The 17,510-nt window shown below is 43.8% G+C and overlaps 1 protein-coding gene across 2 annotated transcripts in view; it reads left to right on the plus strand.

The window, feature by feature from the left end:
* The window catches only part of Nubpl (NUBP iron-sulfur cluster assembly factor, mitochondrial), a 38,877-nt gene continuing 21,367 nt past the window's right edge, over window positions 1–17,510 (plus strand). For both annotated transcript variants that reach the window (XM_084588857.1, XM_084588858.1), the window contains exons 1-4: window positions 1–145; window positions 3,998–4,151; window positions 4,244–4,278; window positions 6,072–6,162. In XM_084588857.1, coding sequence (XP_084444983.1) covers window positions 20–145; window positions 3,998–4,151; window positions 4,244–4,278; window positions 6,072–6,162 — 406 coding nt within the window. In that variant the 5' untranslated portion in view covers window positions 1–19. The remainder of the gene's footprint in view (window positions 146–3,997; window positions 4,152–4,243; window positions 4,279–6,071; window positions 6,163–17,510) is intronic.

Consider the following 17,510-nt stretch of genomic DNA (forward strand, 5'->3'; position numbering starts at 1 on the left):
TGGCAAAGCTGTTTTAAAAATGGCGGCTGGAAGGTGTTGGTTTTCAATTCAGTTGTTCGCAAGACCGCTTTGTTTGCGAAGTTACGTAGTAGGAAGTGAAAGCAGGGTTTCTGGCTTGTACTCAGTTTGTCAAACTGCACCATTGGTATGTACCGTGGCTTAACAATAGGTAGGCTCGTTTGGAGCCTGAGGGCTTTGTGTTGCGTGGTCACCGTGATACTTCACAGAGCTCTCTCCGGAACCGCATTAGCAGATATGATCACGAGCCTTCAGGTTATATATCTTTGTGGTTGGTCCATGAGCGCGTGAGGACTGCACGCTTGTGGAAGCCATTGCTTGCACTAGTAGCTTCAGTGCCGTAAAAACCCGAAAAGAAAGTACTACATACCTACAGGTGTTTCGAATTACCGGCGCGCTGTAGAATGTTTCTCCCAACTAAATCGCGGTATCCTCGCAGCTCAAATTTCGCACAGGAATTTGTTTGGGGTACTTGCTTGATTCGATCAGAAGTCGGGCGGCGATGCAAGACGAATCGCTGTCCCAGCGATGGTACCGGCATCGCCGCTACCGCCGCATACAATGGGAACATTCTACTTCTGATCGAATCAGGCAAGTACTCCAAATAAATTTGGTATTAAAAAATACTAACGACAAAATGCCATTTCTGTGCGAAATTTGAGCTGTGAGGATACCGCGGTTTAGTTGAGAGAAGCATTTTACAGCGCGCCGGTAATTGTGCAATGGAAGTTTAGAAGTTTTCTGCCCTGGTACGTAGCTTGGGATTTTAGGGGAAGCATATGGACGGTTAAAGCGTGCGTTACACTCGTGCTACATATGTTGGTTCAGTTATGTAAAGGAAAGAACCAGGCACTCTTGAGGCTTCTGTGCCATCCGTATTGTGAGCCCCTTACGCTGCCCGACTAAAGTTGGAACTCTGTTGAAATCAAGTGTGCGGATTTTAGCATCTTGTGGCAAGATTAATTACGTCAGTTTGCGGCGGATGAATAGTAAAAAAAAAAAAAAAAACAAAAAACAAACAAACAAAAAAAAAAAAAGATGAAGAAAGATGCGGGATCAGCGTTCGTCCGTTCGTCCTCTCTTATTCGTTCTGCGTTTTTCGCGCTGAAAATATGTATTCATTGTACCAAGACCAACTAGCCCGTTTTTCCACGTTAATAATTTGTGGCATACACTAGCATATTCCTTGGACTTTTTGTATATCATTTTGACTGCTTGCTGTTCACCTGGGTTGCTTTTAGCGAGCAATCATGTCTGTGATTCTTGATTCTTTTATCTCTGTCTAGTCCCTGGATGGATAGCTTTAAGCACAAATAATATTGCTCTGAAAGCTCCAGGTCCTGCTCAGTCGGTTATCATTGTAATTTCCGTCGAGACAGAGTTCATAGGAAGCCTTACTTTACTACTTGTGCTCAGCTCCTAGTTTCTTGTGCCTATAAACATAACAAGAACTACTGTTGCTATGATTAGGGTCGGGCATTGTTCCAATATCCCTTGATATTTCACATAGAGGCTTTTGCTCTGACTTGCCTCAAAGTTATCTGCTGCTGCTTTTGCAGTGACCTATGCAGGTGAGAATACAACTCTGTGGCTCATATCAAAGCTATGCTGAGTAAGTATAGCTCAAGAGTTCGTAGTCGCACCAGAGTCCATTGTTCATGGTCATGATGTTTCCTGTGGGTTTGTAGGATGCATAACTTAGGTTCAGGCATCTCAGTATGTGGCAGCACTTGTTTCAAGCTGTGATGCTTTGGCTAACAAATAGATCTTGTAGACCTTTTCTCATATAACACACGTGGCTTTGCATGCACAAGTAACCCTTGACTGATATCAAGCTGAAACTTTTTTAGTTCAATATTTTCCTGAGTGCTCTAGAGATTTTAAAGGAAAGTTTTTCTCCAAACTCAAAGCTTGGTAAATTAGCTAATTGGTTTGACTGAGTACAAAAGAAAAATATTGGTTGCTCTAGTAAGTAGTGAACAATCTTGTTTTAATTAATGCCTTCTGTACTCATTTTTTACCTTGCCTAAGTTGTCAGGGCACACAGCATTATGCTTATGATCCTCTGTGTCTCGGCAGTGTTTTTAAGCAGAACCTCCACACTATAAGGCTTATCGTCATTGCATACTTGCCTAAAGCTACTCTAAGGTGGTGGCTTCTGAAATCTTGTTTATGTCTTATTACCAAATAAAACTTTGTTACTATGGTTTCTACTGCAGTCTTGTGGTGGATTATGTGTTGTGTATTGCAATTTTGGGTTTTATTGAGCTCAAAAGGTTTTGTGTCATTTTCTTGGGCCCCGTTGTGGTAGCTCAGTTGTTAGGGTGCTCGGTTGCTGAACCCAAGGACATGGGATCAAACCAAGGCTGCAGCGGCCTCTCTTTGATGGAGATGAAAGGAAAACACCCACATACTGTGAGGTGTCAGTGCACGTTAAAGAACCCCAGGTAGTTGAAATTTCCGGAGCCCTCCACCATGGTGTCTTTCATAGCCTGGATTGCTTTGGGACGTTAAACTGTATAAACCAAACCAAACCATTTTCTTGCTTTTGATGGCACATTTTCCCCGGGTATATACACTCTTTTGATGGGGCTCTGGGCTTATGTGGCATAATTTCTTGTTTGCAAATTCTATTAATGATTTTGTTGTTTTTGAGCTTATGTATGTTGTTTCTCATTGTTATTGCAGTCTTAATGTAATATGTAGCATGATAACATACCAGACATTCACTTGCTTTTTAGTTGTCTTTGGAAAAATGCACCTGTACCTATGCAGTAATTCTGGCTTTCATTTGCTGTCATTGATTGCAGAATTAAATTGCAGTGACATTGTATTCATTAAGTATTATTGATTTACCTTCTTGAAATAAAGTTGAATGTCTATACTTGTCTGTGTCATGTGGGTGTCTCTTCTTCTTGGTTCCCATTCATTTTTTGTTTACTTTATGTGTATTACTGTGTCTTGCTTAAATTTTTGCTATCCTAACATAATTAACTATCCAAATGGACACATGTAATAATTGCTAGTGAACAAAAGCATTTGTTTGTTGAATGCTGAAGACATGCAAAGAAACTGTCGTTTATCATGCAACGGCTCCAGACTACATGACTGCTAGTCAGCAAGGGCTGGCATAAAAACTCCCAGCTTGTATTTTATTAGTACTGTTTATTGTAGTTTATTTTATTATTACCTTGCGAATCACTTTGCTCTAATTGTATAATACCCTATTTTGTTACTGTCCTGTTATCTTTCAATTTTACTGAATAATTGTTTTATGCTAACTTAGTTTTAACAGCTGAACACAACTAGGAAGGGCTGAATTACGTGAGCTTGTAATAGCACATTAAGCTTATTTAGTTTGTTTTTAGCTGAAGAAGTATTCTCATGTGGCAGCACTTAACGTTACTTGGGAACATTTCAAAACCCTCTTCTAATAAAGGAATTAAACCAATTATGAAAATGATAACTTTTTAATGTGCCTGGGGCCTGTTAATTGCTATATGTGTCATAGTTCTTTCAGAATTACACCGCTGCACAGATATTTTATTTTGTTCGTTTTATGATGGGAGGACTTGTTAAAAAGAACTGAAAACTTCCGTGCCCATGCCAAGTAACTGCATGCTTCAAAAGTAGAGGGATTTTGTGATTGGTCATAGAAAACAGTGCAAAAAGTGACAAGCGAGACAAAATAGATGTAACGAGCACTGACTGTTGACTGATGTTGTCTCGTCGAGTTATTTATGAGTAGGAGACAGCCCAAAACACTAAGAACGCATGAAAAACACTGGGTTTTCATAAAACCAGAAGAATGTCGGAAGAAAAAGTACTGCGGGCCGCTCAGCTACTGTATATAAACATTAGCTTTCTTTTCAAGAGGGCTGTTAGGTACTTAACCATACATGCGCTGATTTTTTTGCACCAATGTGTGGCTTACGATATACGAAAAGGAAATGACAAAATATGTTCTTACTATTTTTAGCGTCTTTGTGGAAGTGACTCAAGTGGTAAGGAAGCGAAGCCAAATCGGGAAGGAGCTTCGAGAGGCCTTCCAAAGAAGTTCCCAGTTGCTGGTGTCAAGCATGTTGTTCTGGTAGCATCTGGGAAGGGTGGTGTGGGAAAGTCCACAACTGCAGGTGAGGTATATTGTTGTGTAACTTATTGGTTATTGTGCCTGTATATTCTCATTTTTGCTGAAGCACTTGTGGCGTTCCGTTTTTCTTTGCAGTCAACTTGGCATTGGCATTGTCTCTGGATGAGTCGGTGGGTAATGAAATATTGCTCTTGACTGTTTGTTGCTAACTGTTTTATCATAGGTCTTCTACTTAGAGCACATGTCGTAGTCTGGGGTGTGTGAGCCTGTAAGGCAAAAATGATTTGACGTGAAGCACTGTGTTTTAGAAAGACGTCTTTGGCTTTTCAGGCATGCGCATTTATTTTCTGCTGGTGTGTGCCATCATCTATTGGTCAAACGCAGCCAGAGTAGTGTACAGTGTGCTTCTGGGTTAGGTATATATTCTTGTTTGTGTGGATATTGGGAGGGCGGTGATATTTAATCATGGTTAATAAAATGTGATGTTTTTCCTAGTAAAAGATGAGAAGAATTAGACTGCAGAAACGTGCTCAATTTTATTCTGTTGTTGCCTTTTCTTGGTTAAGCGTAAGAGCTTATTCTTCAGGGGCTGAAATATACATGGAGCAAAGATAAGGTGAAAGCTCATTTTAAATAGGATCATGCCATATAAGTACCATTGTTAATTGTAAAAACAAAGATATATTTTAACATGATAGAATTAAAGGCCCCATTCTCTGGAAAATCTAGCATTGGCATTGTTAGCATTGTAAAAAAGTAGCTTGCCTCTGGCAGGTGGTAGTTGCAGGTGACATGGCTGGGCACCGATTGATTGGTGGTCGTGATGTCATGAGGTCACATGACACGGTCGGGTTGGCAGGAGGTTCCAACTTAGTTAAGTCCTTTTAAATGGAAGGGTGAGAGGTAACTTTAAAAATGAAGGTAAATTGAATCCTGTGGGACTCTGGGACCCTGAGTCAGACACATTGCTTCTAGGCCATGCAGGCACATTCTTGAGGCTTGGTTAAAGCAGGGCTTTAAATCTGTTCTTGCGGTCTTTCACATGATGGGTAGCTTATAACTGTATGCTAAAGAATATGTATGGGTTCGATAATAAGGCACAAGGGATTAGTGATTAAACGAGTAGCTAAGTGCATGTACGCGAATGAGGCTGTGCAAGGGGAAGCTGCTGACAGAAGCCGTAACGCTGTCGTGTTGTACCCTTAAATGCAGAGCTTATGTTTCGGCCAAAATTTTGTAGCATGTTTAGTGGTCAAACGCACCCCTGTGCCGTGCAATGTAGGTGCCCTTTAAAAAACCCCAGGTGGTCGAAATTTCCAGAGCCCTCCACTGTGCCGTCTCTCATAGCCTGAGTCACTTTGCAATTTTAAACTCCATCAACCAAACCAAGCCATGCTTAGTGATCACTGGTATGTGATGATGAAAGAAATATAGTATAGCTGCTTTTTTAGGCAGACAGATGAGCACTGTTGCTATATCGCTAGTTACAGTAGGGTGATCTGAAAATTTTTTGCTTGCTGAAAAGGGCGTGCCATATGGCTTTCTCTTTTTGTTTTCTGGCAAAAAATAAGGAAGACAGCAGCTTGTTATCACTTAAAGCTGAGTGAAAGTGCAGAAGAATAAAAGTTTGTCATCTTGAATTAGCATGCTTTCAGGGATTTTTGTTTTTATGTTCACAGATTTGTTGCTTGGAAATTGAATTGCTTTTAAAGTCATCTCTTTCTTGCATTATAGAACAAAATTTCTAAGCCACTTAGGTTTATACATTGACAGTGCATGCATTACTTATGTGCTTCTCCTAGGGTTTTGTGAATCATTATTCACAATGTTAAACTCCGGTAGAAGTGCTTTTTGTTTGGTTAAAAGCACATCTTTGAAACATTCAGAATATTTTGGTTTGATCGCAGTTGAGTGGGGACTTCATCATTATGGTTATTCTGTATGGTCTTGTTGGTTTCCTTAGAAGCCAACTGTCGGGCTGCTTGATGCAGACGTATATGGGCCATCAATCCCACGCATGATGAACCTGAGTGGCGAACCGGAATTGACACAACGTGCGTTGGATTTTTCTTTCTTTCAAATGCCAATAAGCTTCATGGGTGCTGTTTCAGTGTTGTGCGATGTAGCTTGCATGTTTGCTTTTGCTCATAGCTCCAAAGCAGGTTGCATGCTTAGCATACAGTTAATTCTTTTGATTCTTTTATTAGATTTGCCATAGTGCTTTAGAATAAAAAATGCCATTGACATGCGACCGCCGTGGAACTATTTTTGTTCTGGGTATGCTTTAGAGTGCTTAATGTTTACATTCATGCACGTTTCATGTTTTTTATTGCTTTGGTTGTGTTCCTTATTATGGGTACTTAGTTTTGTTTCTTTTTATGGTTGTAGCAGAAAAATGGGCGACCTGAAGAGAATTATGCACCTCTAGATTGGTACATAATTCAGTAAAAAAACTACACCAAATTATATGCTTGGCTTGACTGAATGGCAAACACACACTCGATTTTAAATGCGAATACATTAGTTTTCAGTGGTAGTGAACACTGCTGAACTATTTTGCTGAATATCTAGCAGTTTTGTATTGGAGATGCTTTGACTTTTATGAGTGGCCATGTGAGAATACAGAGCAGTGCAGAGTATGCTTTGTGGGGGTTTTTGAAAAGGTTTACCTTAATATTTTTTTTTGTGCACTGCTGGATGCTTGGTGTGGGTTTATTGAAATTGCTAGGTGTAGCTGCTTTCTTTATAATTCCAGGGTTTGACATGAAGGTTGTTACATTTAAAATAACATTTTTGTGTTTAAATTCCTTAGCATTTATAGGCCCCATTCATGACTGCTCTGGCAACTCAGAAATGCTTCAAAATCATTGTCTATGTCTATAATTTTAAAATAGTGATAGTACTAGTGCAAAGAGGAGGTAATGATGTTGAAAGGAGATGTAGGAATGCAGTGCTGAGAGAGGACTTATTTAGGTTTACTTGAATGATAGTGGCACACTTGAAAGCTATGACAGCATTGTATGGAGATTTTCATGGTTTAGTGTGAGCAAACCACTTGTAAGGCTGTTTATTTTTGGATGAAACCAATTTTTTATCGGTTACCTTTTTTCCACCCCAAGTTCAGGGTATTTAGGAGGGTGTTTCCTCGTAAGATTGGACAAAAGATGGTCTGTCGACCTTTTATATTTATTTCAAAATTTTAATTTGCCTGATGACTGGAAAGAAGAGATCTGCAATTGGGTAATTGGGTATGCTGCCAACAATTTTTTTCGAGGCACAGGGAATTATGGACGAAGAGTTGTAGTGTTGAGCTTACCAACTTTGGTTATGAATTACACAAAATATATTAAAGTTAGGTGGCTGAAAATTGTCTGACTAAACATATGCATGTTTTTATTTGTGTTCAGGTAATTTTCGCTTTTCTGGGTAGTGTAGATATTTCTAATATTTTCCCAAAATTGGTCTAGGAAACAAAATTTTACCTACTTTGCAGGCCTTTATCTCAAAAAAAGTTTCAGGCAGAGCAGTAATAATTCCACACTATGTTTTCAGCATAGTTATCTATCAAACAGCCAAAGCTTATATTTATATAAGAGTTCAATACAGAGATACAATCGCGCTAATTTCAAGAAGACAGTGAACATAAAAAATTTCTGAGGACAATTAAAAAAAACGTTTTTGATATTTTTTAAACTTTGTCCAGGTATTTTCCTCCAGCCTTCAAAATCATTAAAAACATGTTGCATAATTTTGTTGCACCAGTAATTGCGGCCACTTCAATAAGGCCCTTGCACAAGGCATAGTGCGCCACGCAGATCTGAAGATTCTACAGCATTTGTGAATCGCCTGCGATTTTTAAATTTTGACATAATATTGTAACAGAAAAAATATATTTACAAAGGAGGATTAAATATACATACATTGAAAGACAGCCAAACAGCCAGGCAGTGAGGGCCCAGCGTTCAATGCACTTCTGTCTCTTCACCTTCCACACATGAGTGCGTCACTTCGGCCTCATTGTTCTCCACCGTAACAGTATTGTATCTAGTCATTTTTTATCTTGATGTTGCAAAATAGCTGCGACAGACACCGCAATGAATGATTCGGAATCACTTTTGTACGCGTGAAGTTCGCGATGCACTGTGGCATCGGGCACACACAGACATTTTTAGCAATCACCTTCATCATAACGTGGATTACACAAAGAAACGATGAAGTTCAACGAGCAAGCAGCATAATAATAATAATAACAATAATAATAATGATTTATTGGCCTGCAATTTTACAAATAATCATATAATTTTCCAAATAAATTAAAGTAATTCCAAATTTTTAGTGAAATTGAAAAAGTGTGAAGGGTACGGACAACTGCCTCATTAAAATGCAGTGTTTCTAGGCTGCAGTCGTTTATTCAAATGGTTTGACAGTGCACATTGCCTTCATCCCTGTACACACAGATTTTTCCATGCAGTCCCGGCTATGTGTGGCAGCATGAAGTGTGAACAGCAGATCAAACGCTCAGCAAAAGGCCCAGTTCAGGCCGTCTGGATGCCTTCATCTGAGATAGGCGCAAGCATCCAATAGTTTTGCTTTTTTTTTTTTGGTTTTCTATACCTCACTTTGCCACTAGAACACCACGTTCATGCTTTCCACCTATCACATCTGGCGCAGCAGTTTCTCATGCGTCAGCGGCTATCGCTCGCGTGGGTGAAGCGGGCGCTCAAAGCTCCCCCATAGTGCTCTAATCTCGCTTCCTTCACCCCCGTTTTATCAGCGTCTGGTTTCGGTACGAACAAAGGGTGGATAGAATATTGAAGCTCCAGTGCTCATGAGTTGAACAGTCACCCGACAGGTACTAATGTCTCAAACTGTCAGTCCGAAGATGAGAAAACGAGCTCACACTGTGCCGCCTCTTAAAACAAACGACTGGGTGCGCATACTCTCGCACTCATGGCCGTTCCCGTGACCAAATCATCTCAGAATTAGCGTCTTAAGTTTTATCAGCATTTTTCCTTACTGCTGAGTATTCTTTAAGGGCCTGAAATCCAATCCTGCTTCCATTTTATACTCTTGGCAGGCAAGAAATCGGATCTATAACAATTGCCAATTTTTGTGCAAAGGTCTTGTTATAGGACTGGCCATAACTACTAGTGCATCAATATTATGCAATATGTTTTTAGTGACGTTGAAAGCTGGAGTAGAAGAGAATATGTGGACAAAGTTTAAAAAATATCAAAAATGTTTTTTTTAATTGTCCTCAGAAATTTTCATTGTTCACTGTTTTCTTGAAATTAGTGTGATTGTATCTCTGTATTGAAATCTTATATAAATATAAGCTTTGGCTGTTTGATAGATAACTATGCTGAAAACATAGTGTGGAATTATTACTGCTATGCCACAAACCTTTTTTGAGATAAAAGCCTGCAAAGTAGGTCAAAAATCGTTTCTTGGACCGATTTTGAGAAATTTTAATAAAGCATCTACACTAGCAGGAAAGTAAAAATTAATTGAATACAAATGAAAACATGCATATGTTTAGTCAGACTATTTTCAGCTACCTAACTTTAATATATTTTGTGTAATTCATAACCAAAGTTGGCCAAAACAGCAGACACGATAATCACGGCACTTCATTTCTTCGTCATTGTTAATTTCCTGTGCCTCGAAAAAATTTTTGGCAGCAAAACCAAGTGTAGATCTCTTCTTTCCAATTATCAGGCAACAATATATAAAATTTTGAAATAAATATAGAAGGTCAATCGACCATCCTTTGTTCAATCTTATGTGGAAACACCCAGGATTGAAGTTAGCTGTGTCACATGATCATAATGAGGGCAGATGCAGCTTGAATGCTGTTTGGTCATTTCGAGTGGAAGTTGTGGACACTGAAGAATGTTGCAGTTAGATGCTGCCTAGGCCTGAATGGCACATCTGTCAAGGATGCGGAAGTGATAGGAATAAAAAGGATTATGCGCAATAAGAGAAATTAGGAGAATTTAATGGGAAGAACCCATTGTGGGAAAAATTCCTCACAGGGTTGTCTATCATCTGTTTTCTGTTTGTGAAAAGAGATGTGGGCCATCTGTGGTCATGTGGGCCATAATGGATGGGAGTGAAAAATGGGAAGCACCTGAAGACTAACACAAACGACATGACTCAGTGCTTCTGTGTTCTGCTAGTTTGCGCTAGCCTTTCAGCACACCTCTTTCAGCACCTTTGATTATTAGGGAAATTGTTTTTGAACTAGGTCGGCTATGTACCGTGTGGTCCAGAGTGGTCTTTGAATTGCCGTCACTCACTTCTTTACTGCTAGGGAGAAGGGGAGGTCTGGGGGCTCTAAGGGGTGGTACGGGTCTAAAGGGTAAACTTTTGATCCGTTGCATTAATTTCGGTAAAAGTTTCAGTGAGGCTTATCTTCCTTTTATTAGAATATATTCAATGTTTCAACATCATAGCACAAGTAGGAAAAAAGTTGTAGCTGTCATAGTGAGTAATTAACTGTGTTAGATTAGGAAAACTATCATTTCAAGCATCATGAAGATTTACTAACTGTTCATGTTTAATTAGCTTCTAGGTAGTTTATTGGGCCCCTTCATGGATCACTGCCTTGTCGTGGCGGAGGGGCTTGTGAAACTCGAAGTCGTGAGCTCTGCTGTGTAGGGCCACCCAAGATAGACAGGTCACGGCAGAGACTTCTGACAAAACGTGATTCACTGGAGAAGGTAATGGCAACCCACTCCAGTATTTCCTGCCAAGAAAACCCTATGGCCAGTCACAATAGCATTAATGATATGGTGCCGGAAGATGAGCCCCCCCCAGGTTGGAAGGCGTCCCACATGTTACTGGGGATGAACAAAGGGCGATTCCTAGTAGCTCCAGGACGAATGAAGCGGCTGGGCTAAAGCCAAAAGGACGCTCAGTTGTGGATGTGTCGGGAAGCGACCGGAAAGTCCGATGTTGCAAGGAGATATACCACATAGCAACATGGATTGTAAGATCTATGACGCAAGATAAACTGGATGTCGTCAAGCGAGAAATGGACAGATTGAACATTGATATCTTGAGTATCAGCGAGCTCAAGTGGACCAGAATGGGAGAATTTAATTCCGGAGACCATTATGTCTTTTATTGTGGGCACGAATCCAAGAGAAGGAATGGGGTCACTCTCATAGTAAACAGAAGAATGGGCAAAGCAGTGCTAGGGTACATCCCCAAAAACGACTGAATGATTTCACTTCATATCCAAGGTCACCCTTTCAACTTAACAGTTATCCAAGTCTATGCACCAACCACTACTGCTGAAGAAGCTGACGTTGAGAGATTTTATGCGGACGTGCAATGCCTTTTAGACCGCACTCCATCATCAGACGTCCTTTTTCTCATTGGAGACTGGAATGCTAAGGTGGGGAGTGAAGAAATATCCGGAATAACAGGCAAATTCGGTCTTGGTGAGCCAAATGAAGCTGGGCAGAGGTTAGTAGAGTTTTGTCAAGAAAAAAACCTGACCATAGCGAATACTCATTTCCACAAGAGGTGCCTGTACACATGGACTTCACCGGACGGTCTGTACAGGAATCAGATCGATTATATTCTTTGCCGGCAGAGATAGAGAAGCGCTACACAAGCAGTAAAACCAAGGCCTGGGGCTGGTTGTGGCACCGATCATCAGCTTGTTGCCAAATTTAAGCTTCGATTGAGGAAAACGCAGAAAACTTGAAGGCCTTTCAGGTATGATCTGGATCAAATTCCATCAGAATATGCTGTGGAAGTGAGGAATCGCTTTCAAGAACTAGATCTAGAAGACAGAGAGCCTGAAGAGATGTGGACTGATGTTCGTGATATAATGCAAGAAGTTGCTACTAAGGTAGTTCCAAAGCAAAAGAAATGCAAGAAAGCAAACTGGTTATCTGAAGAGGCTTTGCAAATAGCTGAGGAAAGGAGGATGACAAAAGCTATGGGGGAAAGAGAAAGATACAAGGTTCTCAATGCGGATTTTCAGAAAATAGCAAGAAGAGATAAGAATGCCTTCCTGAACATACAGTGCCAGGCAGTTGAGGACAACAGCCAATTATGGAACACAAGAGCTCTGTATAAGGCAATCAAAGATATCAAAGGAAGCTTCTGTGCTAAGCTGGGCGTGATAAAGGACAAACGAGGCAAGGACCTCACTGAAGCCTCAGAAATAAAGAAGAGGTAGCAGGAATACACAAGAACTGTACAAGAAAGACGCGGATGTGCAAACCCAACATAAGGCGGTTGTGATTACTGATCTCGAGCCGGGCATCCTGAAGAGTGAAGTTGAATGGGCCTTAACCAGCCTTGCTAAGAACAAAACTAGCGGAATTGTTGGCATTCCAGCTGAGTTGCTTCAAAACCTCAACCATGACGATGCTGTTAACGTTCCGTATACATTATGTCAGCAAATTTGGACAACCCTGCAGTGGCCACAGGATTGGAGGAGGTCAGTTTACATCCCCATTCCAAAGAAAGGTAGTGCCAAAGATTGTTCCAACTACCACACGATCGCGCTTATTTCGCATGCTAGCAAGGTGATGTTGAAAATCCTCCAAGGTAGGCTGCAGCAGTATGTGGATCGGGAGCTTCCGGACGTGCAAGCTGGGTTTCGCAAGGGCAGAGGAACTAGAGACCAGATTGCCAACCTTCGCTGGATCATGGAAAAAGCAAGAGAGTTCCAGAAACCCATCTACTTCTGTTTTATTGATTATGCGAAAGCGTTTGAATGCGTAGATCACAGCAGATTGTGGCAAGCTGTCCAAGAGATGGGAGTTCCAATGCACCTCATCTGTCTTCTCGGGAACGTGTATGAAGTGCAAGAGGCCACAGTCAGAACTGGGCATGGTCTTACTGATTGGTTTCCGATTGAGAAAGGAGTGAGACAAGGCTGCATACTGTCACCCTGCCTATTTAACCTATATGCAGAGTGCAACATGAGGAAGGCTGGTCTGGACGAGTCTTCAGCTGGAGTGAAGATTGCTGGAAAACGTATCAACAACCTGTGGGCGATTCCTCTGCCCGAGGGATGCGCACGACAAATACACAGCGGGCCGTGTAACGAACATCTTTAATCTCACAGGGGGTCGTCCAAGGTGGTGCGGGGTCGTCGTCCAGGGGGGCTGCGTCGGTTGCGAACCGGGTTGCTACCTGTACGCCTTACTTTGGGGGAGATCGCTGCATCGCTTTGAGCTTCCCCCGCTTCGCAGTTATTGTCCTTGCGAAGGTGGTAAGCTTTCAAGTCTGCGACGTGCACCGGACCAGCGATTTCACCGCTCGCCAACAACCACAGCTGTTAGGTGAGTGGCGTAGTCCGTGCCATAACTTCGAACGGTCCAACCCACTTGTACGCTAGCGACGTGGCGAAACCACGCGCTGCGTTACTAAGCGGGTGATTTCTTTTCAGTACCAAGTTGCCCGTGTTGAAAACGACGTGACGACGACCTTTGTTGTACTGATCCGCTTGCTCCATGTGCGCGACATCGAGGTTTTCACGAGCCGCGCGCTGCGCTGCCTCAAGGCGCTCGCGGAGCTTTGCCGCGTACTGCGTAAGCGGAGGGGGCGCGGGCCCCGCCGCGTCAAGTAGGGCGTTCTCTAGCGGAAAAGGGATCTCTTTCCCAAAATTCAAGTAAGCAGGTGTCATACCCACCGACCTGTTCACGGTTGTTCTAGTGGCGAAAGCCAGTTTGGACAGCCGTGCGTCCCAATCTCTGTGCTGCTCGGTCGTCGCGACCAGCATACTGTTAACATTCCGATTCACTCTCTCGGTTGTGTTGCTCTGAGCATGGTAGGGACTCGTTTTCCTGTGGCGGATTTGAAGCGCCCGACAGGAATCAACAAAGACTTTGCTTGTGAAATACGAAGCATTGTCTGTAATCAGGTCGGAAGGGAAACCGAAACGAGTGAATGTCTCCAACAGGTTCTCCCAAATCCGTTCTGACACAAACTTCCTAAGGGGGAAAACCTCAACCCACTTGGAATAGTGGTCCGTTATTACCAGGATATATTGGTGTCCGCGCATGGAGCGAGGGAGGGGTCCCATGATATCGCACGCGACCACTTGCCACGGGTAGTTGCTAACTACCGGCTTCATCATGCCAGCGGGTTTCCCCGCCCGAGGCTTGGCTACCTGGCAAACAGGACATGTACGGGCATAACCCAGCACATCCTTTCTCATACCTGGCCAGGTCGCGACACGGCATAACTTGTCATAAGTCTTACTGCCGCTGCCATGGCCTGCCAGCGCTGAGTCATGGAAGTACTGGAGGAATCGTTTCCGCAACTTCCTCGGGACCACGACTTGGAAGGGGGATGCAATCGCCTCTTCCTCGTCAAGTTGGGGGATGTAGCGGAGCAGTAAGCCATCATCGCCCAGCAGATACGCGTCGTACTTGCCATCAGCGTTCCCGGTGCAAGCTGCACTACTCGCAAGCTCTGTCAGCACCTGCTGGCATAAACCGTCTGCTTTCTGGGCCTCAGTTAGCTCTTCCCTACTGACCGCTACTCCCCAAGACAGATTTCTCTCTGCCTCGCTTCTTGGCAGGCGAGTAGTCGCCGCCACCAGCTGCTGTGCCTTCTTTCTCTCGCAGCACAGCGCGGCAACTCTGCCCGCCTCCTTTCTCTCTTTAACTACGTAGGGCGTGACACTCGCGTCCGCCCTCTCCTTCTCTCCACTAGCGACGACGCCGCTTTCAGCAATGCTGGTCTGCGCCTCCTCTGCGCTTCTGCCAGCCTTCAACGGTGCGCACGATAAAGCATCGGCCACCTTATTCATGCTGCCCCGGTGGTACTCAGTGGCATATGCGTAACGTTGCAACATCAGCGCCCATCTCGCGAGTCTGCCTGCGGGGTTTTTCAGCCTCTTTAACCACGAAAGCGCCTGGTGATCTGTCTGCACGGTGAAAACCGCTCCGTCTAGGTACATGTCGAACTTTGACAATGCGAACATTATCGCCAGGCATTCCTTTTCGGTCACGGAGTAATTCCGCTCCGCCGATGTGAGCGTGGTGCTAGCGAACGCGACAGGGCGCAGCTTGCCCTCGTGTTCCTGCAACAAAACCGCTCCTACACAGGCATCACTAGAATCAGTCTGCAAGACAAGCGGCTTGTTCAGGTCGGGGAGGCGCAAACTAGCGGTGTTCACTGTCGCGCGAGCCAAGGCAACAAAAGCGTTGTTTTGTTCCTTGCCCCAGACCCACTTCGAGCCTTTCCGTAACAGCTGGTTCAACGACCTAGTGAGCTCTGAACAACTAGGAATGAATTGTCTGTGGAAGGCAACCATTCCCAAAAACCTCTGCAAGCTTTTGACGTCCGTCGGGCAGGGGTAGTTCAGAATTGCCTGCAGTTTGTCATCGTTCGGTCTCAAAGTGCCATCATCAACCACAAATCCCAAGAGGTTCACTCTCTTTGATGCCAACTACACTTTCTTTGGGTTGATCATTATACCCGCACGTCTCATTCTTTCAAGAACGGAATTCAGGTGAATGAGATGCTCTTCGAATGACTGTAAGAATATCACAACGCCGTCGAGGTACGCCATCGCGTAGTTGAACCTTGCATCGCCCAGCACGATGTCCATCAATCGGATGAACGTGCTCGGTGCATTAGACAAACCAAATGGGAGTCGAGTAAATTCGAAGAGCCCGCGGTGACAGGTGAATGTGGTCTTCTGAATGTCACCTTCCGCTACCTCAATCTGCAGGTACCCTCTGCTTGCATCCAGGACTGTGAAGAACCTTGCGTTCCCTAACGCCTACATTACAGCCTCGATCGACTGGAAAGGGTATGCAACCGTAGGCGTCAGTGAGTTGAGCTTGCGATAATCAACACACAGCCTGACCGAACCATCTTTCTCTGGCGCTAGAACCACTGGGGACGCCCAGGGACTTTGTGAGGGTCTCACCACGCCGGTATCAATCATCTCGTCAAGGGTGCTGTCGAGAAGCTGTCTCTTATGCGCGCTTAATGGCCGCGGGTTACATCTGAAAGGGCGCGCATCACCCGTTTTGATCTCGTGCTGAAGCAAGTCGGTTCTGCCTGGTTTTTTTGTGAAGCAATCCAAAAACTGGAGTAAAGTTTCCACGAGCCTTCGGCGCTGACTACCGGTTCCTGAGAAGGATGCGATAATTGCTTCTAATGGGCTACCATTCAGTGTCGCGGGGGAGCCGTCTGCCACAAAAGCGTGGACGCTCGCTCGCTGAGCGATGCATTCCTGTATAGGTGAGCTAACAAAGGGAATGAGGGGGGTGAAGGTGCTGTAGCGATAGCTGTTCTCCCCCATGTCAAGCACAATGCCTTCGCTCGAAAGAAGATCTCTTCCCGGAATAACTGGTATGGTTAAGCCGGGCAGATAGACGAAGTGATGCCTCCGCTTCCTGCCGTCAAAACGCAGGACTAGACGTACCGCTCCCTCCGCTTTTGTCGTCCCTGCTGCTAAGTTCAAAGAGGTTTCGGCTGGCCTGACACGGATGTTACGGGCCCTACAGATATGTGGTGCAGGGCCCCACAAACCTTAGTTATGCGGATGATACCACTTTAATGGCAGAAAGTGAAGTGGAACTCAAGAGATTTCTGATGCGCGTACAAGAAGAGAGTGAGAAGTTTGGGCTTAAACTGAACATTAAAAAGACAAAGATCATGGCGTCTTGCCCTATCAAGTCCTGGAGCATCAAGGGACAAGAAGTGGAAGCTGTGACAGATGTTCTCTTCTTGGGCTCCAAGATTACCCCGGAAGGAGACTGCAGCCATGAAATTAGGAGACGCCTGCTTCTGGGAAAGAGAGCCATGGCTAGCCTTGACCGCCTAGTAAAGAGCAGAGACATTAGTCTGTCAACCAAGATCCGTGTAACTCGTGCTATGGTCTTTCCAGTTGTGATGTATGGATGCGAGAGTTGGAGTGTGGAGAAGGCTGACCGCCGAAGAATTGACGCGTTTGAATTGTGGTGCTGGCGGAGACTCTTGAGAGCTCCTTGGACTGCCAGAAGATCAAATCAGTCGATATTGTTGACCATAAACCCTGACTGCTCATTGGAGGGTCAAATTCTAAAGTTAAAGCTCAGCTACTTTGGTCATCTGATGAGAAGAGAGGAGTCGCTGGAGAAAGATTTGATGTTGGGAAAGGTTGAGGGTCGCCGGAGAAGGGGTAGGCAGTGAACGCGATGGTTAGATGGCGTCCTCGAGGCGCTGCAGATGAAGTTATGGGATGTTAGGAAGATAGTGAGAGACCGGAAAGCGTGGCGTGACATGGTCCATAGGGTCACGAAGAGTCAGACACGACTGAACGACTGAACTGAACTGAACTGAGTTCATTGTGCAGGATAAGGCCGATTGTGGGTTCTTTGTGATATTGTTGTAGAAATCTGAGCACATTAAAAACGAACTAAATTTTTTT

Source organism: Amblyomma maculatum, chromosome 1, assembly GCF_055883805.1.
Source record: "Amblyomma maculatum isolate TAMU_Amacu chromosome 1, ASM5588380v1, whole genome shotgun sequence".
Lineage (NCBI taxonomy): Eukaryota > Metazoa > Arthropoda > Arachnida > Ixodida > Ixodidae > Amblyomma > Amblyomma maculatum.